Raw genomic sequence first — 23,183 nt, 5'->3', positions numbered from 1 at the left:
AGCGAGAGAGAGAGAGCGAGAGAGAGAGGGAGCGCATTTCTCCATGTTCTGTGTGTTAGTGTGATTAATCCGAGCGTGTTTGTAGGCGACGATTATCACAGAACGCTGCGCGGCCAGTTGAGGAGTTGTATTCAATCCGAGCACAGATATTGACTCATATTACTCGTATAATACTTGTACTCGGCAAAAGTGCTTTATCCGTACCGGATACTCATTTCAGCCGGATACTCGGATCACCCCTAGTAACTACTGCTAAAAACAGCGCAAAATCATAGTCCTCTTTAGCCATTTACAGCCCCCCTTTCTTGATTTAAAAGTGCTCACTGCTTGTCAGTTTAACAGGGTATTGTTGCACATTGTAAATAGCCATAGCCTGTTTGCCTGGCCCTCCGGTAACGGTAACTGGGTTTGCGTTTTTACAGACTATCTGGAAATCCGGCTGGGCTCTCAGGATGGGCAGTTGACAACAGAAATTCTGTCATGGAACAGAAATTTAAAAGGAGAAAATACTGGCTTTAGCATTGTCAGAAAACAAAGTATTTCAGCTTGGCATGTTACCTTAATATCATTTTTGGATTTAGTAGAGTAAATATAATACATATGGCACCTTTAATTAGATATCTAAAATAGAAGTATTTTAAAGTAAGTAAAGAGCTGTAACACAAACAGTCTATATGCATAGAATGATAAAATCTGAGCAGCAGTTGCTGGTTGTGTTTAGCCCCTACAGAGCTCCTGGACACTAGCTACCGGCAGCAGTTTTTTAGCTTCCAACAGGTGACTATGAAGCGGGTACAGGCAACACCAGATGATGGCCCTCACAGGGACCATGGTAGTTGAGTTTAGGCATGGATTGGCCATCGGGATTACCGTGAAATCTCCCAGTGGGCCGGTCCATTTGTGTGGGCTAAATAGGCGCCACTACAATCGATAACCATTTATTGACCAGCCCCTAAAGAAAATAGAGATAACATGATTGGCCATCTTGTGTGTCTTTCCTAACACTGGCCATTTACATCCTTGGTCTTTGACTGACTGGCCCACAGAGAGGAGAGAGATCTCATAACAAAGAGTTATCTCAGGATATTTTACAGATAGAGTAGGTCTAGACCACATTCTATAATTTACAAGTCAATTACAGTAATTCCCCCAAGAGCACGCATTGAGGGCAACAATTGCGAGGAAAAACTCCTTTTATGAAGAAACCTTGGTGAGACCCATGCTCTTGGTAGGTGGTGTCTGACAGTGATAAAAAATAAAATAAAAAGGAGCAAAAGAACCCAAAGAAAAAAAACCAAACCATAACAGAAGGATCTTTTTGCTCCTCTATCTGAGCAAATAAGTAAAATATTGCTGCCGGGGTGTGAAGACCATTGCAAACAGTGTATACTGGAAATAGTTACTAACCTAACCTTAAATTGATGTTGTCCCTTGCCCTTTTTTCATTTCTCATGTAGAAAAGATGCTTTGCATCTGTGTATGTAAACTGCAGTACAGCAGGAAGTCCTCAAACTGAGGCACCTCACTCAGTCAAACATGATGGAAAGTAAGAAATGTGCATAACACCAGCTCTACTGGGTTGTGGATGTGAATGTGTAACAGAATGAAGAGTGGATGCAGTTTGATTGATGGCAGCATAGTGCAACTAAATTACTTTTCATTTCCTCCCCACCTCAATTTATTAGAGGCAGCCCTCAGGAGGGGAGGTCCAGTGTGTGTGTGTGTGTGTGTGTGTGTGTGATTTTTTTGTTTTTTGTTTTTTTTTGTTCTTTTTTATTTCTTTTATTTCCACACAAGGTGTGTGTGTGTGTGTGTGTGTGTGTGTGTGTGTGTGTGTGTGTGTGTGTGTGTGAGAGAGACTGGGCTGGGAGATGGGTGAAAGAGCAAACAATGACTTGTAGAGTTTGACAGCGCTGCACAGTGGTTAAGTATTAAACCTCAAAACAAACCTCAGGATTCTACACACTTTGTCCTCTGGTAACCTCAAAATCTGTTCAAGTATTATAGTTAAAGAATTAGCTTTAATGACAAAGTATTCTTGTTTTACAGCATTTTAGGAATGTGTCTGTAACTTTAGCAGAAATGCACTAGGAGGCATTATAAGAGCATTATGAGGGGAGAAACAACCCTCAGGTATGTGTATTTTATCAAAATATTATGCTATGATCCTAATGGACTCTCTGAGTGCCTTGAGAACAGTATGACTAAATTGAATACTGCCAACACAAAGCGTTGCGGCGATTTCTGACGTAAGTAACGTACATAATGAACGTAGCCATAACTAACGTAACTGTAACTACACAGTCTATTTAGCATGAGGAATTCACAACAGGCCACATTGCCATGACAGTTGTTGTGGATATGGTAACGTAATATAAAAGGTGGTGATAGACAATTAAATGTTTTCATAATTGACAGACAGCAATGAGAAAGCGAAATGTTACTTAACACCTTTGTCGCTATTAAGAAAAATCTTTCTGATAAATGATAAAAAACAAATTTTTCACTTAAAAGATTCGGACATACAGAACAATCTAAAAAATGCAATATTGTGTTGATGTCTTTTTTACTCTACTCAAATGCCGTCAACAGAAATGAACAGATTATTGTGTCATCACCAGCTCAAGTACAAAATAATGACTCAAAGTTGAGGTACACCATATAATGGCAAGAGTTACATTATATGATAACAATTATTTAAAATGTCTTTGATCAGAGAAAATGAATCCTACCAATTTTCCCTGTGACCTGCTGACCATTACTTACGCACCTCAATCTAGCCAAACAGGAAATATAAAATGCAATGTCAGATGGTTATGAAGCACATTCAAACTCACCAGAGTTTGGAACCTTTGGACACACAATGAGCTTTACTCCCACCCTTAGGACAAAATATCAACTTTGTACACTAGAAGGTTTAGAATCTGGAGATCAGAGAATTGAAAAGTGCTTTACTGTTCTTCTTTTCCTTACACATTGTCTGTAATTACAGCATCTCATTGCCATTTAAAACCACCAGCATGCTTTGCTCTTTGATTTTCCACCTTTTGTTTTAACAAACATTTGTTTTTGGGGCACTTTTTATTCCAAGCAGCATTTACCAACGGATTCTGCCAGAATTGGAGATACCTGACAGAGTCACTGAGATGCATTCTGTAGATGTGTTAATGTGTGTTTGACATTGACACATGCAAGTCCAAATTTAATCCAAAGGTTATAGTCAATTTAATTCCCTGTCTGTCCAAGTAATTGAACTCATCTTCTATTTCCAGGTGACGGTGTTTGGGAGTCTCTGGATCATTTGCAACGTATTCTTTTTCACGCCTCATCATTAATTTAAAGGAAGATACAGAAGAGACGTAAAGGGAATGACAGAAGGAAATATCAAAAACAAGAAAACAGTGCTTATTTCCCCTTCTCAGTGATCAAAAACTTATAACAAGCAAATTCACAGCAGTTCTGTAGTGATAACCCAATCAAAACTGTGATGCTAAAGCTTCACAAGAGTCATCGTCATATGCTTGTAACTGGACTGGCTATACGTGGGAGTTAATGCTCATCATCACTTTAATCAAAAGTAAATAACCGGAAATTTAAAAACATTAGCCAGCCACTAGCAAATATGGCGGACAATGTGAGCTCCAAAATTGACACCCCAACCAATATCTCTCTAAGTCCCAGTGATGCTGTCTCTGAGTCGTTGGAGTACAAGACGGTGTCAGTGTTCCTGGTCATGCTGGTGTGTAGTGTGGGGATCGTGGGGAACATCATGGTGGTCATTGTGGTCCTCACCACACGCCACATGAGAACACCCACCAACTGTTACCTAGTCAGCCTGGCCATAGCCGACCTGACGGTGCTGATAGCGGCGGGGCTGCCCAATGTGTCGGACAGTCTGACAGGCACATGGATTTTTGGCCACACTGGCTGTCTTGGGATCACCTACCTTCAGTATCTGGGCATCAACGTGTCCTCCTGCTCCATCACTGCCTTCACTGTAGAGAGGTGAGAATGGACAACCAACCAAATACAATTGTTTTTAGTACAGCTTTTGCAATGTCTGCTGTATTACTGTATTATGTATGTGCCCTTTGCTACATCCGTTTCATTATTGTTATTGTTTTTGGTGTGGACAGCCCTAAAATTAGGCCTACAAGGTCAGTCAATGGAGAGTTGGTCTGAATTGAAGTTGGCCTACCTGAAACTAGGGCTAGATAGCAAACATGAAAAATACAGTACATATCAAACACACAAGTAAGAAATCTATTACAAACTCTGGTCAGACGCAACTGGGTGGTAGACAAACAGGCATTAATACGCCTTTAGCATAGGTCAATATGAGGTCAACAAATTTATTATGGCTGTATACTATATGATGCAGCAGCAAAGACATCATTGCAAAAAGTAAATTAACTACATGTAGAGAATAACATTCATGTATAGGAGTTATAAAGTCAAACCCCATAAATGTAGAAGCCAAATAAAAGCAGAGAGACAGCACTGGACTTAAGAAAAGAGAAACTTGCACATGCATACTGTTTTTTATTTTGGGGGGGGGTTGCGTTGCGTTGTTTCTGTATTTGCACCATGTTTCTCTTAATTGGAAGTGTTTTGGGACTGTTCTGGCGAGATTGCCTGGGTGGGCCACCATAGTTTTGAGTTGTTAATGGTATTCCTTTTACTTTTACTGGAGAATGCTTTGCTTTAAATTTGCATAAGTTACAAAGGATAGGTATTTAACATTCACATAAGCTCTACATCTACAAGGAAAACTTTTGTTGGGTTTAAGTGATGTAATATGATGCAAGCCAATGGTTTTGCATTCTTGTCTATAATAATTGTTTTTTGACTTATCCGTTAAATTTACCTCCATCTGTGACCTCAGGAGACTATCATCCTAAGAAGAACAGCAACAGTTGTTTCAGCAATTGCGCCATAACAACATGGGCCTATGTTTCAGTGACCAAGCCGTAGAGAGCATGACAGAAGCAAAGGAAGTAGTGTGACATTGTTGTAGAGCAACAAAGTCTGCGTAGCGAGGAGGTCAGGCTAGATAGATCAATAAAACCTGGGAGACTTCTTGTTGTCACACTTTTTTAACCCTCTGAGATCTAAAGGCATTTTCAGGTCTTCTTAAATAGTCAGTCACAGTCACTTTTATTGTAGAGCAATGTGTGAAGAGATAATTTGCAGCTAAAGCTTAAACATTGGTATTGGCTTTTTTAAATTCTCAAATCTCTTGTGATGAACCTTAACTCAATTGTTTTGTCTTAAGTTTTTTGTTGAATGAGTTGAAATGAGTTTATTAAAGTTTTAGGTTATATATGATTAAAAGAGTGTCTAAAATTAAATTTTGTAATATTGATTTTCGACAGGAGTTTTGTCAAACATTGTTTGGATATGCTGGTGCATCTTTCATCTTCAGAGGGTTAACCATGACTTAGATGGTTCCCTCAAACGTGTTTATTATTGCAACTACGATGACAGATATCCCCTGACTTTATTAAATTGTTTTAACCTAAACCACAATGTTTCCCTAACGTTAACGAAGTAACGTTTGGGCCTCAACCTAGCCAACTTAGTGTTGTGATACATAATGGTTTTAAAAGCACACAAAAATGATGTCCTGCTAACACAAGCAAATTAAAAAAAAATCCTTAGCAGTTTGACAACTCATAGCTGCAAATACATTAAACACAACCAGATCAGAAATTTTAATAGTAACTTTGAGAACACATATTTGGGGACAAGCAAGTGCCATGACAAATTAAACTAATCACAACGCTCAGTTTGTTAATTAACAATAAGGTAATTGCTGGCCATTCATTCATTACAGAATATAAAGAAAGAAACTTTGCACATCATTCCTTTTAGACTATTTGAGTCAAACTACATTGGTTATCCATGTGTTAATAGACAATTTCCACTTACTATCAGAGTGCCTCAGATACTTTTACGATTTCTACCAATACAATGGACATTCCTGGTTTACCCCTGAACTTTGTCACCTCAAAAACAAAGGTCTTCACCTGGAATGCCTCCTTTAAAGAACTTGTCTCACCATCCACAAAAACATGGACATTGATCACATTAATTAGGGTTTTTGTGGGGTTTAAAAAGTGGAAAAAAGTCTAAAATCCCAAAGTCTACTGTTTAGCCCTTTAAAAGTCCTAAATTTGCTATAGTATTGTGTTCTAGGTCCTAAATAATTTTAGTCTGTGTTGTTGTAGTTGTTTGTCACTAGTCCAAATATTCTACAGATAACCACCTAATATAGTTCCGCTAATCTAGACACCATTCCTATCATGCCAAGAGGAAATTGGGGAATTGTTTAGGACTATGTGTTCTGGACTCTGACATCTGACTTTTCTTTTGATGTTGTGATAGGGGTTTTATGTCATTCAAAATGGTCTTAAAAAGGTATTAGAAAGTGTCACTGAAATTGTACTATTTCATGTGGCAAAATTGAAAAAGATGGCAAAAGATTGATTGATTGATTGATTTGCCAAAAAAAATTGATACATGCACAACTTGCATGCACATTGACCATGGTCAACGTTTAAGTGACACACAGGACACAAACCATACCAACCTGAAAAACCTTCTTCTGGATGATAGTACTGTGTTCTTTGAACCATACACCAGCCATACCTTCTACTCTCTACTGTTGTCACTCTACATACACTACCGTTCAAAAGTTTGGGGTCACCCAAACAATTTTGTGTTTTCCTGAAAAGTCCCACTTATTCACCACCATACGTTGTGAAATGAATAGAAAATAGAGTCAAGACATTGACAAGGTTAGAAATAATGATTTGTATTTGAAATAAGATTTTTTTTTACATCAAACTTTGCTTTCGTCAAAGAATCCTCCATTTGCAGCAATTACAGCATTGCAGACCTTTGGCATTCCAGCTGTTAATTTGTTGAGATAATCTGGAGAAATTGCACCCCACGCTTCCAGAAGCAGCTCCCACAAGTTGGATGGGCACTTCTTGGTACCATACGGTCAAGCTGCTCCCACAACAGCTCAATGGGGTTCAGATCTGGTGACTTCGCTGGCCACTCCATTACCGATAGAATACCAGCTGCCTGATTCTGCTTTAAATAGTTCTTGCACAATTTGGAGGTGTGTTTAGGGTCATTGTCCTGTTGTGGGATGAAATTGGCTCCAATCAAGCGCTGTCCACTGGGTATGGCATGGCGTTGCAAAATGGAGTGATAGCCTTCCTTATTCAGAATCCCTTTTACCCTGTACAAATCTCCCACCTTACCAGCACCAAAGCACCCCCAGACTATCATATTACCTCCACCATGCTTAACAGATGGCGTCAGCATTCTTCCAGCATCTTTTCATTTGTTCTGCGTCTCACAAACGTTCTTCTTTGTGATCCAAACACCTCAAACTTGGATTCATCCGTCCACAACACTTTTTTTCCAGTCTTCCTCTGTCCAATGTCTATGTTCTTTTGCCCATCTTAATCTTTTTCTTTATTGCCAGTCTCAGATATGGCTTTTTCTTGCCACTCTGCCCTGAAGCCCAGAATCCCGCAGCCGCCTCTTCACTGTCGATGTTGACACTGTGTTTTGCGGGTACTATTTAATGAAGATGCCAGTTGGGGACCTGTGAGGCGTCTGTTTCTCAAACTAGAGACTCTAATGTACTTATCTTCTTGCTCAGTTGTGCAACGCGGCCTCCCACTTCTTTTTCACACAACAGTTTGAGCCTGTTTGTGCTGTCCTCTGAAGGGAGTAGTACACACCGTTGTAGGAAATCTTCAATTTCTTAGCAATGTCTCGCAAGCCTTCATTTCTAAGGACAAGAATAGACTGTCGAGTTTCAGATGAAAGTTCTCTTTTTCTGGCCATTTTGAGCGTTTAATTGACCCCACAAATGTGATGCTCCAGAAAATCAATCTGCTCAAAGGAAGGTCAGTTTTGTAGCTTCTGTAACGACCTAAACTGTTTCCAGATGTGTGAACATGATTGCAAAGGGGTTTTCTAATCATCAATTAGCCTTCTGAGCCAATGAGCAAACACATTAGACCATTAGAGCACTGGAGTGATAGTTGCTGGAAATGGGCCTCTATACACCTATGGAGATATTGCATCAAAAACCAGACATTTGCAGCTAGAATAGTCATTTACCACATTAGCAATGTATAGAGTGTATTTCTTCAAAGTTAAGACTAGTTCAAAGTTATCTTCATTGAAAAGTACAGTGCTTTTCCTTAAAAAATAAGGACATTTCAATGTGACCCCAAACTTTTGAACGGTAGTTTAAGTCATTTTCCAGCGTTGCATTTGAGGAGTTCCTCAGCTACTCATAATGTCAGGCCCTGGGCTTTTGGAGCTTTGGAGTGTTTAAAAGAGTCTGTCAGCAGGTGAACAACAATTGAAGGGAATGTAACCAGTGCATTACAACTATTGTTTTTATGTCTTTCTGAAACATCATTAGTAAAAGCTTTTGGGTGGGCTTAAGTTTCATTGACTCGCGGAAACGGGACGGTTGAGTTTAGGAAACTATTGTGGGTGTGACACGTGGGAAGAATGGGAAGATTAAAGAAGAAAGCAGCTGGGTCCGTGTACGTGTTGATAGTTTGTTTTTTCGTTTGAACCACAAAACGGAATAACGAGAAAATCACCATTTTTCGTTTGTTGTTTCAAACCAAAAACAAAGAAACGGTAAAAAAAGAGGTGTTCTCCCATTTTGATTTCTGAATTCAAAAAACAAAAAACGACTAAACCAAATTCATATAATGGTCTGTTTTTGGTTTTTTGAAATTCCTATTTTCATTTCTTTTTTTGAAGATCTACTTTAAAAGAAAGACAGGTGGACCAATTGACCCGGAAGTAATAGTAAATATAGCTTATGTAAATAAAAGTCAAGCTTTTAGAACGGGCATTATATGCAGCACTAACGTTATACCAGAGCAACGTTAGAAGAAAAATAAAATCAATCAATAAATAGGTTGAACCTGGACCGAAAGAAATATGTTAACAGTAGTTTATTACAGTTCTTTAATATCATGCCTATCCACGTACACATCACCAGCCACGTTTAATGAACGCATTGTTTGGTTCAATACAGTTGGTAATACAGGGTTGTTACAGTTAGCGCTATATTATATAATTAAATTAATATTTAATGTGGTTTCCACCATTATTCACCATCAAAGGGCAGTTCAAAACATTATAAACACAGACCAGTAGGTGTCGCACCATCCCTGCTGTGTGCAAGCTACTGTCATATGGAGATAATGTAGAAATTAAGTTTTATGTTCTGTAATTTTGGAAAGCTAAGCATTTTCCATTATAACTGTGCTTTCACAAATCCCGTTTATTAGCCTTGCTGGTTAAGGCATCAGCCTACTCACCAAAACAAGCTCTTTCTCCTCATAATGTTGGATTGGCTGATTTCCATGTTTGCTATTATACTGCGTGAACTGTTTTAGGAGTTGACTGTAACATTCACAAATTTAAAAACATGTCTCACATATAGGCCTACAGTCCAGTGGGGTGAGTGGCTCTAGTGTGTGTAATAGACAAAAAGCAAGTGAACATAATCTAAACATTTTAATAAAAATAAATTGATTCAGTAATTATTTGCATAAAATAACAACAGATTTAAAACAAAGGGAGTGTTCAGCTAAACTTAACTATTCTGCAAGTAAACATAATAGAAAAAAATTATACAATTTAATAAATTAGTATTTACCTAAAATAACATTACTACGATGGTCAGCAACAGATGAACATAACTCAATTTACAAGAACTTGGAAGTATATACTTTTCTCGCCAAAATTTTTACCCCCAAAAAAGTGCTGCAGTTCCCACATACTTTGGCCCTCTGTGATGACCCTGAGGTCATTGGGAAGTTAACACTCTCAACTTGTTGTTTCTAGTGGCATTGTGACACTAGGCCTTACTGACACAGAGCTAAAGAAATTAGAACACAGAATTTCTATTTCCGTCCAAGTAAATCATCTGTAAAATGATTAAAAAACACTACTGTAAGCATATTACATGGGCTACATACTAAAATAGTACCCTAGCCACACGTCTCAACTTAGAACAGAAACAAATCCAGAAAAAAATGACTTATAAAATGGATTTTATATGAATTTATTTCTACAGATATGTCTGTGCGTTTTTCTTATTTCTAAAAAAGCCATAAAAGTGCTAAACACAAAACTTCTGAAATACAAAAACACATCCACATCACTCACACACATATCTGAAAGAAGTACATACATAAATTTATAGGAATAAGTAATCATAATTTGATGAAATGATAAAATGCCATAAGAAGGCCATATTTTTGCTTTGACACAGCTGGAGCCATCACAGGGTTAATATTTTCTGGTTATGTTTGGTATCAATCAACTTGTCTTCTTATTGGCTACACGAAGGTGCCAGTTTTATGACCGCTTCTTCTAACTGGTGGGATGTACTGTCAATTTTTCCAACGTTGGCCCAATGGGGACTGTGGGATTTGATTGGCTTGGCTCAGGGATATCTCGAGATAGACTGATGCTATTGGCTGGGAACAAAGTTCAGTGGAATCTGCAGAAGCCAGAGAGTCTATCGGTGTATGGAGTGACTTTATAGCGCGCCCAGGGGAAAAGATACAAGCTATCAAAACCAAGAAATCTAGATTTCTCTACGTCGAAACTCGGCCAGAAACTACAAGATTGTGAGGGGACCAGATAATTATGGATTACAAGGCTTGGATATTCTAATACCTTGGAGTGTTGGCGATGTAGGCAAAAAAGTTTCTCGCGATCTTTCACCGCTGTGATTAAAGACACGAGGAGACAGGTAGGAAAACACACTCGATTAGACTTGAATCTTTCTGTCTTTCTTTACTTCAGAACATGATTATAACCGCTGTAAGTCACCTTATGATGGCATGAGCGTGTTTATGACGGTTTAATGCTTGCAATTTATGAGGGAAGTCAACACTTCCCCAAACGGTCCAGTGGACGGGACCTATACTCGCAACAGGTTGCCCCCCCCCCCAAACAACAACCCTCCTAAAATAAAAACGATCCCCTAACTTCTTATGGTGTCCTTCAAAAAAGAAAACTGTCATCCCTGCATTTTGGGCAGTGCACCTTACCTACATTAGGACATTTCTGATGTAAGTTTGTTGTCTGAGCTGCTAAGAAGCTGACAGCAGTGTTAGAGTCAGGTTAAAACAGAAGGGCATGCAGGTTTAACTCAATGCTGGGGGAGAATGATGATGATGATGATAACTAGGCTGCAGATAAAATCAAAACCAAATGAAATGAACAACAATAAATACATCTGTATCAGTAATTTTGATTTAAAACTGATTTTATATTTACTATTACTTCCGGGTCACTTGGTCCACCTGTCTTTCTTTTAATGTAGATCTTCAAACGGAGAAATGAAAATAGGAATTTCAAAAAACAAAAAATGGACCGTTATTTGAATTTGGTTTAGTCGTTTTCGTTTTTTGAATTCAGAAACCAAAACGGGAGAATGGCTCTTTTTTTACAGTTTCTTTGTTTTTGGTTTGAAACGACAAACGAAAAATGGTGGTTTTCTCCTTATTCCGTTTAGTGGTTCAAACAAAAAAACAAGCTAGCAACACGTACACGGACCCAGCTTCCGTGACCTCCTTAATTGGGTTTTCCACCCTTACATACTCGCTAAACCCCATCTAGATGCTGCTCTCCCCGGTATGTTCTACACACACTCTGAAGGGCGCCTTTTTCGTCGCATCACACGCTGACAGCCTCTGTCCAAACATCCATATTTAATGAGGTTGGAGTGAGAACAGGTTGGTTTTGACAGTTTCCATTTTCCTAAATGGGAGGATTTTTCAGCATTGAGTACTTTTCCTGATGATACTTACACACTTTTACTTCAGTTACATTTTCAATGCAGGACTCTCCCTTGTAACAGAGTATTTTACAGTGTGGTACAGTTGTACTTACGAGTTTGCATAAATTTTGGCATAAATTTTGAAAATATAACTCATCATTCAAAATAACTCTTTCATTAAAGCATAGCTATCATATTAAGACATATATTTTTACATTGTTCTTTGACTGCTTTTAAACAATATTTATAACAGAAATAACCCAAATTGCCTGATCAAAAGTTTACATACCCTTGAATGTTTGGCCTTGTTACGGGCACACAAAGTGACACACACAGGTGACAATGGCAATTAAAGGTTATTTCCCACACCTGTGGCTTTGTAAATTACAATTAGTGTGTGTATAAATAGTACATGAGTTTGTGAGCTCTCATGTGGATGCACTAAGCAGGCTAGATATTAAGCCATGGGGAGCAGAAAAAAACCTGTCAAAAGACCTGCATAACAAGTTATTGGAACTTTATAAAGATGGAAAAGGATATAAAAAGATATCAAAAGCCTTGCAAATGCCAGTCAGTACTGTTCAAAAATTCTTGGATCTCTCAATGCCAAGCCAAGGTCAGGTAGACAGAGAAAGATTTCAGCCAAAACTGCAAGAAGAATTGTTGGGGATGCAAAGAACAACCCACAGGTAACGTCAAGGGAAATACAGGCTGCTCTGGAAAAAGATGGTGCGGTTGTTGCAAGGAGCACAAAACGACGCTATTTGAACAAAAATGAGCTGCAGAGTCGAGTTGCCAGAAAGAAGCCTTTACTGCGTCAATATCACAAAAAAGCCTGGTTACAATATGGCCAAAAACACCTTGATGCCCTTCACATCTTCTGGCACTCTGGAATTTGGAGGGACAAGACCAAAATAGAGCTTTATGGTCACAACCATGCGCGATATGTTTGGAGAGGGGTCAACAGAATAACATCCCCACGTGAAGCACGGTGGCTGCTCACTGATGTTTTTTTTTGTTTTTTTGGGGGGGTGAGCTCTAAAGGCACAGGGAATCTTGCGAAGATTGAAGGCAAGATGAATGCAGCATGTTATCAGAAAGTACTGGCAGACAATTTGCATTCTTCTGCACAGCAGCTGCACATGGGACGCTCTTGGACTTTCCAGCACGACAATGACCGCTAGCACAAGGCCAAGTTGACCCTCCAGTGGTTCAGCAGAACAAGGTGAAGGTTCTGGAGTGGCCCTCACAGTCTCCTGACCTTAATGTCATCGAGCCACTCTGGGAAGATCTCAAACATGCGGTTCATGCAAGACGACCAAAGACTTTGCATGAACTGGAGGCATTTAGCCAAGATGAATGGGCTGCTATACCACCTGCAGGAACTCGGGGCCTCATAGACAATTATTAGAAAAGACTGCACGCTGTCATTGATGCTAAAGGTGGCAACATACATTCACACAGTATTAAGAACTAAGGGTATGGAGACTTTTGAACAGTGGTTGGTTCATTTTTTTCTTTGTTGCCATGTTTTGTTTTATGATTGTGTCATTTTGTTTTGACCTACAGTTCAATGGGAATCCCATAACAGATAAAATACTTGTGTTTTGCCTGCTCACTCATGTTTTCTTTACTCATGGTTAAAGGGTATGAAAACTTTTGAGCGCAACTGTATTACTTTAAATTAAGTAAAGGATCTGAGTACTTCTTCACCGTTGCATGCAGAACCCAAATTATTATTGCCGTGTTCTTTTTAAATTATTTTTATATTTGACTTTCACACTCCTACTTTCACCTTTTATCATTTTTAGCAACTTCAGCTCTGAGAGGTTGCCCTCTTGAAATACCCATTTCAAATTGTTCAATAAAATGTCATTTTGACACCCATGTCTTGCTGTTGGATGTATCTTTAGAGACTTATTAGAGATGACATTTTCTTCACAGAAAGTTTCAGTGAGCTATATTTGTTTTCTATTAAATAAAGACAAAACTGAGATAATTGACTCAATTTCTTTGAAATGAAAAGATCACAGATCAAGATTCAATTAAGAGCAATTTTAAGTCAATAACAAAATTACCCTATTATTGCCTTACAAATATAGAGAAACTTTGAGTATACGTGCCCAAACAAGATCTGCAAGAATTACATTATGGTTTCATCTCAACTAGTTCAGACTACTGTAATGACCTTTTGTTATTTAATGGCTTAGGTGCTCTATATATATATATATATATAATATATATATTTTTTTTTTTTTTTTTTTTTTCCTGACCTACGCCTTCCATTTAAACCCCCTCTTAGGTCATTTAGACCAGTCAGAACAAACATGGTGAAGCTGCTTTAAGTTATTATACCACAACTGTTGGAACAATCTGCCAGATGAACTCAGGAGAAGAAGAAAAATTTGCACAAACTGTAACTACTTAAAAACCAACTAAAGACTTTTGTCTTCATGACTGCCTTTTAATTGAAATCCCACACACATCTATGTTTTATTTGCACTAAAATTAGACTTTTACTTCCGCCTTTCTGGCTGTCTTTTATAATTACAGTTTTTGTATTGCTATCGTACTATTATTGAATGTAGGTAGCAAAACCTCACAACTCTTCAAGCAGATCATCAAATTGGCTGTTTTCTTTTCAAATATGTAATAACATGTTCAATTGACTAAGTACAACATACAGATTTACATAGTAACTTTTTCACCACCCATACCCACTGTGTCAAAAAGAAAATACCTTTATATGATGTAATTGTCTTTCAAAATGCAATGCTCACAATACTTTTGATATGCTTCTTTTCTGATTTGCATGACTAAATTTCACCAACGTTTAATCGAAATAATATTGAATGCTATTCATTGAACTGTTTGTAAAACCTATATATTTTAAATTGGTTTGTCAGCTATATTAAATAGGAAGTCATAGAGGAGGGCATGGGCACCAACAGAGATGTTAGTGTTGTCCAATATCATGCATGGATTCACATTTTTTTACAACGCCATGACAAATAAAAATCTATAGCCAAAAGCTCAAGACAGGCTTGACTCAAATTACTGTAATGCTATGCTGGGTTTTAACTGCAGTAATTCATTTCATAGAATTTACTCTAATTACGTACATTGGATTTTACAGTAAAGAGGATACCTATGTTACAAGTATGTATATCTGAAAAATAATGTAAAAACAAATTTGGCCAAATGGTTGTAGAGGATGTCTTCTCTTATCACAACTTGATTACACATAGGAGAGATATGATATAAATGATAGATTCTGTGAATGTTGGCTCATGTAAGAGTATTACCTACCTTGTGAAAACTGTAATCTATCTTTTACACTACTGCAGCATATTACTTTCAGCACTTCTATTAGCCATTTGAAACATGTATCTTGCATTGTTTGTAACTGGATTTGCTGGTAGTTAAAAGGACAAAAACTAAAAATATATCTGTTTTGAAGGTTAAACTGCATGTTCTTATGACAATTCACCAAAAAACATATTTTGAATCACTGGCTGTTTGCTGAAAGTTGTGTACAATCCAAATAAAGGCACAGAGGCAAGTTTTGAATTAATTAATTATATGTGTGATGAGTTTGGAGATATGTACTGTCAAATTTGACCACACACAGTAGTTGCAATAATAGTACCAAAGCGATAAAAAAACCTGTAGCATTATTTTATTTATTAATTTTATACACTTAGTCTTCCTACCTGAGTCTTTTATACTGTTTTTATATGAAATGGCTTAAGCTGTGTCTTTGAAAGAAATATATATGTTACATAGTAAACTTGCCTTGCCGTGGTTGTGTTTAAACCTACCATTTCCTCTTTACATCCAGGTACCTAGCTATCTGCCATCCAATGAAGGCTCAGACAGTGTGCACAGTGTCCCGGGCCAAGCGGATCATTGCGGTTGTTTGGATCTTCACCTGTGTCTATTGCATACTGTGGTTTTTCCTGGTGGACATTCAGGTTAGATAAATATGCTGCATTTTGTTTTGTTATTGGTTTAACTTGCTGAGGATCTCAGCAGAGTAACAATCACCGTGTGGTTTGTGGAAAAAGCGTATGGGGGGACGTTTTTCGATTATGCACAGTGAAACAAAACATGCAAGAATTAAATCCGCCTTTCAATACCATAGCGCAACCCGGCCAGCCACGGCAAAACACTTTTTTATGAACTTCAACATATAATGGAAAATAATTTCAAAATGAAATAGTACAACCTGGTGTCATCATAAAACACAGCGCTTTCAAGCTAGAGAGCAGAGTTGACCTTGGGGCAAAAACAATATACTTTTATCCAGGAAATGCTTGTTCCTTTCTCAGGAGTCTTTTAACCACATAAAAAGTAGTACTATTGTGTTTACATGTGAAAGATAATTATGTGCAACTCAACCCAGAGTTTTTCAATGTCTCCATGATAACTGTATGACATTCAGGTCAGCCAGGATGGACATGTGCAGTGTGGCTACAAAGTGAAACGAGAGCTCTACCTACCCATCTACCTCATTGACTTTGCCATTTTCTACGTCATCCCACTGCTCCTCGCCATTGTGCTGTATGGCTTGATAGCACGGATCCTCTATATCAGGTACTGTAAAAGGTCTTCAAAGCCATGATAAATGAGTTACTTCATCAAAAAGGTTTACTCCACCAATTTTACATATGTAATGTATCCGTGTTATCACCATGTGGAGTACTACTCAGCCTGTGAAAAGAGTTGTATAATGTCTGAAGTGACTCTGGAGGAGCTTTGTCAAGTCGGAGAGAATAACCCTGATGATGTCATTTTTCTTAAAACTCAGCTTGGCTTTGGATCCTAAATTTTTTAATGATTTAAAAGATTGCTTGCATTACAAACCGGAGGCATGGAGTTCAAGAAAGATGGGTATCTATCTACCTGGCAGGAAGTCAAATTAAATACTTTTAAACTGCATTATGGAACACATAGAGTTGGTAATTGAACAATACTAGGGAATAGGGACTAAAAGTCAGGAAATCTCTGAACAGCCACCTTAACGTGGGGAAGTGGTTTGCATGTCCATGTGTCCCTGAGGGGTATATTGTCAGAGGCAAGAGTTCCTGGTAGGGTCTCCGAAGGAAAAGTGGTCCCAAGTATGTGTCAGACTAAGAGCAATTCGCAGACCCAAAGTGAAACTGCAAAAAATAAGACGCTGCACCTTGCCTGGAAAAGGGAAACTTGGTCACCTTTCAGGAGCCAGAATTGGGAGGGCAGCTCAAAGGCCTTGAGCCACGGCAACTCAAATACATTAATTATCAATCTAAAAAAAGAAAACTATAATACCATTTAAATTTCATTCATTATTTTCTTCAAATTATATTTGAATATGCTTAAACTGAGCCTATTATTAACCACTCTTCTCTTGTTGTTAAAGGTTCTGTTCGCTAGAGGGATGTTCCAACATTAGCCTTGAAGTAGACTATATCCTTGACACTCCACTTTCAGGATTGCTCACACCGACAACAAACGAGCAAAATGTTAACTCCAGCATTTGATTAGTAAGCGTACCATAGAAACGGCCATCAAAAACATTAGGTTCCTAGGCTAACACGAGGGCCATTTTCCAAGAGCTAATTTTTTCTACACCGATCACAATTCTGCCTGCACTGTCTGAGCATGAGGACAAAACTTTAAGCCACTGCTTTAGTTTTGGAGTTTGCTGAGGAGTATGCAATTGCATAATAGAATGTGTTGACTAAGTGTCTGGCATTCGTCAGTAGCAAATGCATCTCCTGTAATAATGCAATGTCAACATTTCTCTTCTCAAGTAGGGCTAGGGTGCTGGTGCACTTGTGAGATGCATTCAGAATCACAACAGTTCCAAAGTAAAAATGTAAGATCACCCATTATAAAAAATGTTCTAAATGCAAACAGATGTGAAAAAGCAACTTGCTATTGCCTTTCACATTGTCAAATCCCAACAATAGTGCAAGTTATGTCCCTCAAAACATAAAATATGTAGGAAACAGGACAAATACAAATGAGACACTGATGGGACAGAAGGAGAGAGAAGGGGGGTGAAGCCGCCAGGCTAACACTAAAACTAGGTCAGTGATCTGCGATCAAACACTGGGAAATACAATGGTTTAGCAAATATGGGCCTGATAACCTGAATGTAACTTCAAACTGGTTCCAAACTGAATCAACCACACTTCTTGTGAACAAAAACAAGAAACTGAATGCGCAAAATGGAGAGCACTTTTAAACAAGGCAGATATGTCATTCAGAAACAAAGACCCTATAATCATACAGTGCCGCCAGGATTTTGCAGACTTTTTTTAAAGATTATTGCGGCCCAAAAAGCCTGCTGTTGCAGGAGCTTTTGTAAAATAATTGCGATAAAAGTTTCAAAGTTGCTTTTTGTTTTTTGTATAGTTCTTTAAAAATAAAAAATAAACTTGTTTTGGGGAGAATAAAACTACTCTATGCTTAGTTTTCCTAGTATCCTTACCAAAAAGGCTCAGGATGCTGCAAATGTTCAATGAATCAAAGTTGAACACATGTGTCAGTGGCTTAATTTCCTATCCTGGCCTGAGACACACATTCATACCGTTTAATAAAGAACTTATTGGACTTTAACTTATAACTTACTTATAACTTATTACAATAATGAGCGTAGTTTTCCTCCATTTAGGTCATCCTATATGTCTCATCTTCGGTTTTTCCTGCATCCGTGTGTGCTTGTGTGTGTGCGTGCGGCAGTCACGGGGGAAACTAAGCAGCCCCGCCCACTGCAGAGAGCCGACAGGATTGAAGCGGCCACTTCAGCAACTTCAGAGTGAAAAATCATTCCAGCGTACATTGACAATAAAATGTATACAGGTTGGCAGGACGGTCTGACATGTTTTGCATGCTCTTTCGCTTTACGTTCTGTTGGTAAATGTGAAATTTTAGTCACACACATGTCGTTAAACAAGGTTAATGAATATGGCGACGTGCGTGTGATGTCAACCCGTTCTCACTGCCGCTTGGTCACTGGCTTTCAGAGTCACATACTGAGACAGAGTCTGGCACGTGGGACTGCTGGGATTGGTTGAAGTCACAGGAAACTTGGTATTGGTCAAAGTTGCGAAAAGGTTGCGGGGATTGGTCAAAATTGCGAGTCGCACCAAAGTCACGGTGATTGGTTGGTTGAATTTGTGTAAATGTGCGTGATTGCAACATCACGCAATTCTGGAAAAGATTCTGATAAAATATCAGAGTTGGAACTGTAGAAAATTGCATTTCTGGCACACTGCATTGTTAACATTTATTTTCAATCATGAGCACACAGCAAAAACCCTAACTCAACAGGGAACTGGAAGGTTTTTCAGGCACAGCCAACTGGTAGGGGTGATAAACCCTCTGAACACCATACAGCAGACAAACAAAGTTAGCATAACCAAGAATTTCTACTCAGGAATCAGTGGAGACCAAAACAGAGCTGAAAAGAAAATTAAATTTTGGACTGACATTACTCAGGCAGCCAAATATAAACTGTAAAATAACTGATAGTTGTAATCTGTCTCCTAAAGGTATAAATACGTACTTGCTTTCCAACAACTTTATAATATGATATTGTGTCAATGTTTTGTTTGGGGCCTATTTTTGCCTCTTTTTTAAACAACTTTTTAGATTTTCTGTTATTATAAATTAACCCTACAGCTAGGGCTGCACGATTATGGCCAAAATGATAATCACGATTATTTTGATCAAAAGTTTGATCGCGATTATTCTCACGATCATTTGTTGATTTTAACCAAAACAAATTTTCATTTTTCAATCGTCACGTAGGCTATTTATAACTGCGAGAGGGAGTGTGATGGACGCTACTCACAGAGAGACGGCTGATCATTATGAACGGGTCCAGCACGGGTCGAATGGCGGATTCACACGTGCTGTGTATGAAATGTCGTCACTGCGCTGCATTTTTATGAACTATGATATTCTCGCAATGGGTCACATCTCTGGCCCAGGTCCAGCAGCTCCGTGTCTCACGCTATTACTCTACCAACTGAAGTTAGTTCATTCAATAACTTCTTCTGTGTTCTTCGCCGTGGCCGCCGCGATAGCAGAATTACCTGCGGAAACACAGGAGAGAGAGTAGAGGAGAGATCCAACACAGGAACGTCTTTACAGACGAAATGGGTCATGTAACGCAAAATTAAACCATATTCATATAAACAACATTAAAGCGGATGTGAGGACATTAGCACCAGTGCGTCCGAGAGGAGCTAACAGTTTACAGACGCTACTAGCACCGACTAGCACTGGTCACTGCTGTTGTCTGAAAAACAACAGACGGAACAAAATGTTGCGTTTACTGGTAAACTGGTAAACCTTAAGACCGACGTATAACCGACTGCTATGTTTTCCTCCCGTCCCTCTGTCCTCTGTGACTGTCTCCATCTAGAAACTAAGCTGCACAGGGTGCAGGGAACAACTCTGACTGGCACATGATCAGACGGGTTTACGGAGCGGTAGATTGGCTTTGCAAAAAACCCGGAGCATTCTATGAAATGATGCTTTAAAAAAAACAATCGCTCGATCACGCATATTTGATCGTGGGAAGTCAAAATTGTGATCGCGATTAAAATTTGATTAATTGTGCAGCCCTACCTACAGCACATAATAGATCAAACCACATCCTAACACCTGATTTAATCAAGAAACTAAACCAACCAACACATCTAACATGCTGCTTGTCCCCCCCCAGCCCTCTGCCCAACCATCCTGACACCAGTACCACCACACTGCGTCGGAGCTGCCGGGAAGCCTCTGAAGTGGGGAAGGGGATTCACCAGGGCCGGCAAAAGAGTGTGCTCTCCTCTAGGAAACAGGTTTCTGCCACATCCCACATTTAACCTATTTCCCATTTACCCCATCTGGGCTCTCCTTTTCCTGTTACATCCTTTCTTATATATAAAGTTAATGCTGTGTGATAGCAGTAGTCACATTTGACCCCAGTCTTATCTTTGGCTGTCTGTGTGATCTGCTGGATATATAGAGGCCATGATTCCCTCTTAATAGCATGGTGATGATGTCCATTGGTTTCAAAAAGTGGCCTCTTGTTGGCACTATGTCCTGGCTGTTACAAGGAAAAAATCGATACCGCATAATATCGCAATATTTCCCATAGCAATACTGTATCGATACACAGACGCCAAGTATCAATCTTTTATTAGTTAAATTGCACATGAGAATTTAACTTTTTGATAGTAGAACAATCAAATCAATCGCTTATTCAGTCCACCAGATGGCGCTGCTTGTTTTCTGGTGAGGTCAGCGGGGTGACTGTCAGCGTGCAGGAGGATGTAGATAAAATGAACATCAGAGAAATAAATCAGAAATGTACTGTCTGCGTTTAAATCAAGTGTTTGGAACTTTTTCAAATATTTAACAAGAAGGGGAAAACTGGATACAAGGAGTGTCGTATGCAAATAAAATACTCAGGGAATACCACCAACACAAGGGGTCATCTCACGCCACCATCCAGAGTTAGCGTTAGCCGAGAACGGTAAAGCTAATGCTAAACCAGCTACGCCGAAAAACCAACCAACACAGGACACACTTAGCTTGACAAAGCTACCTCCAAATTCAGAGTGAGCGAAGAAAATAACTCAAACCATTGCCTGCTTCACGTGCAAAGACCTGCGTCCATACAACGTTGTGGAAAATGAGGGATTTTGTCATCTTGACAGTCACATTTTACAGCAATAAAATCCATGTGAGATGAACAAACAGATGTTGACAATGTTTTCCTTTGGGGACAAAATAATGAAGTTGGAAAAAAGGTTATAAATTGCAATGTATCTCAAAATATTGCAATATGTTTAAAATTGCAATAATATTGTATTGTGACCCAAGTATTGTGATAATATGGTATCGTGGTGCCTCTGGTGATTCCCACCCCTAATCTTCGCCGCATCGTCTGACGGTTGATGCAGTCAGTGGGAATCCAATAACACCAGTCGCAATGCCAAAGGGACTAAAGGGGCAAAGTTAGAGGGGCCCATTGTTCTACTTCCTACAGACAGAGGGTGAAAACAATAACAACATTGGTGTCATGGTCAAATGAAATATAAATTATACCTACATTTATATGATAATAATACAATTTTAAATTTCCCTATTTTATTTTAAAATAACCCAGGTAGGTTATGACTGAATCCATATAAGGCCTTGATCCTCCTACAGTAAGATTAGTACATTTACAAGAAGACAAAGGCAGGTCTTAAGCCTTTCTACTGGTCCCCCAGCACCACAGTATGCTTCAAATGAACTGTTTCTTTGATTGTCTAACAGCAGCTGAACCCCTATCTGAATGTGGAATTGGGGGCCCTGTGTCCCGCTACTTTTTGTAACTTGAGCATGGAAATCAGAAAGGCAGTGGGATGCAACTACAATAAAGTAATGACTTACTTTTTAAAATTGTGAATTTAATTGAATTGTTTGTACAGATTAAAAACACTGCTGCATTCTCTAAGGCATAAATATATTTAAAAAAATATATATTAAATATGCAATCAACATGCATTTGCCATTTATCATGGATCCCACTATTATGGTGAGAGTGTTGTGTTCCTACAGTATTATCTGTCTGATAACCCCATAACCTATTGAATTAAGTTTTATTAATTAATTAAGATTTGGTATCACTTTATTTGAAGGATGTGCAATGACATGATGCAAACATTCAATGATCTGAAAAATGATCTGATGCACTGACGCGTTAAGGCAGATTAGACTTTTTAGCAAATCTTGTTAGTTTATTGTTTCAGTCTAACTTTTTATGGAGTCATAAGCAGGTTTGCAAATTATTGTTAACCAGAGATTTTCAAGGTGTCCGGGACCCCGTAAAGTTACTGCAGGGGGGCCAGCATCTTATTGTACATTTTTTGAAAGTTAAAAAAAAAAGATTAAATCCAACATATTATTAGCAAATATAAATCACCGTATTAGTGAAAAACAAAAACATGAATGATGGGCTCTCTGTCATATAGATAAAGTAGTCTCTATGGGCATTCACAGATACAGTAAAAGGATTCACGGTGCCACATGTATGTTTAACATTAAAACATGAATCATAAAATCATAACAATTATTATGTTAACAGCTTATTATTAAATGAATTAAAAATAGATTGCTGTTACCAGCTGTATCCAGAAGTCTGTCCAAATGAACCAAGACTGACATATAAGGATTCTTATTCTACAGAAGCAATAATTAGTATTCTTATATTTGTATTTACTGGCTTTGACTCCAGTACACGTTTTTTCCTGCTTCCAACATTACATGATTGCTAGATATACCAAACAAACTT

At 38.5% G+C, this 23,183-nt stretch overlaps 1 protein-coding gene across 1 annotated transcript; it reads left to right on the top strand.

Moving 5' to 3' along the window:
* Window positions 1–3,336: 3,336 nt before the first annotated feature.
* Window positions 3,337–20,724, top strand: trhr2 (thyrotropin releasing hormone receptor 2). Its single transcript, XM_032508825.1, has 4 exons — window positions 3,337–4,005; window positions 15,696–15,828; window positions 16,299–16,450; window positions 20,577–20,724. Exons 1-4 carry the CDS (start codon window positions 3,623–3,625, stop codon window positions 20,722–20,724), a joined length of 816 nt encoding a protein of 271 aa, XP_032364716.1. The 5' UTR covers window positions 3,337–3,622.
* The last annotated feature ends 2,459 nt before the right edge of the window (window positions 20,725–23,183 follow it).

Source organism: Etheostoma spectabile, unplaced genomic scaffold (assembly GCF_008692095.1).
Source record: "Etheostoma spectabile isolate EspeVRDwgs_2016 unplaced genomic scaffold, UIUC_Espe_1.0 scaffold00009462, whole genome shotgun sequence".
NCBI classification, from domain to species: Eukaryota; Metazoa; Chordata; class Actinopteri; order Perciformes; family Percidae; genus Etheostoma; species Etheostoma spectabile.
Note: the sequence above shows the minus strand (reverse complement) of the source record. Positions and strands in the feature narration are given on the sequence as shown.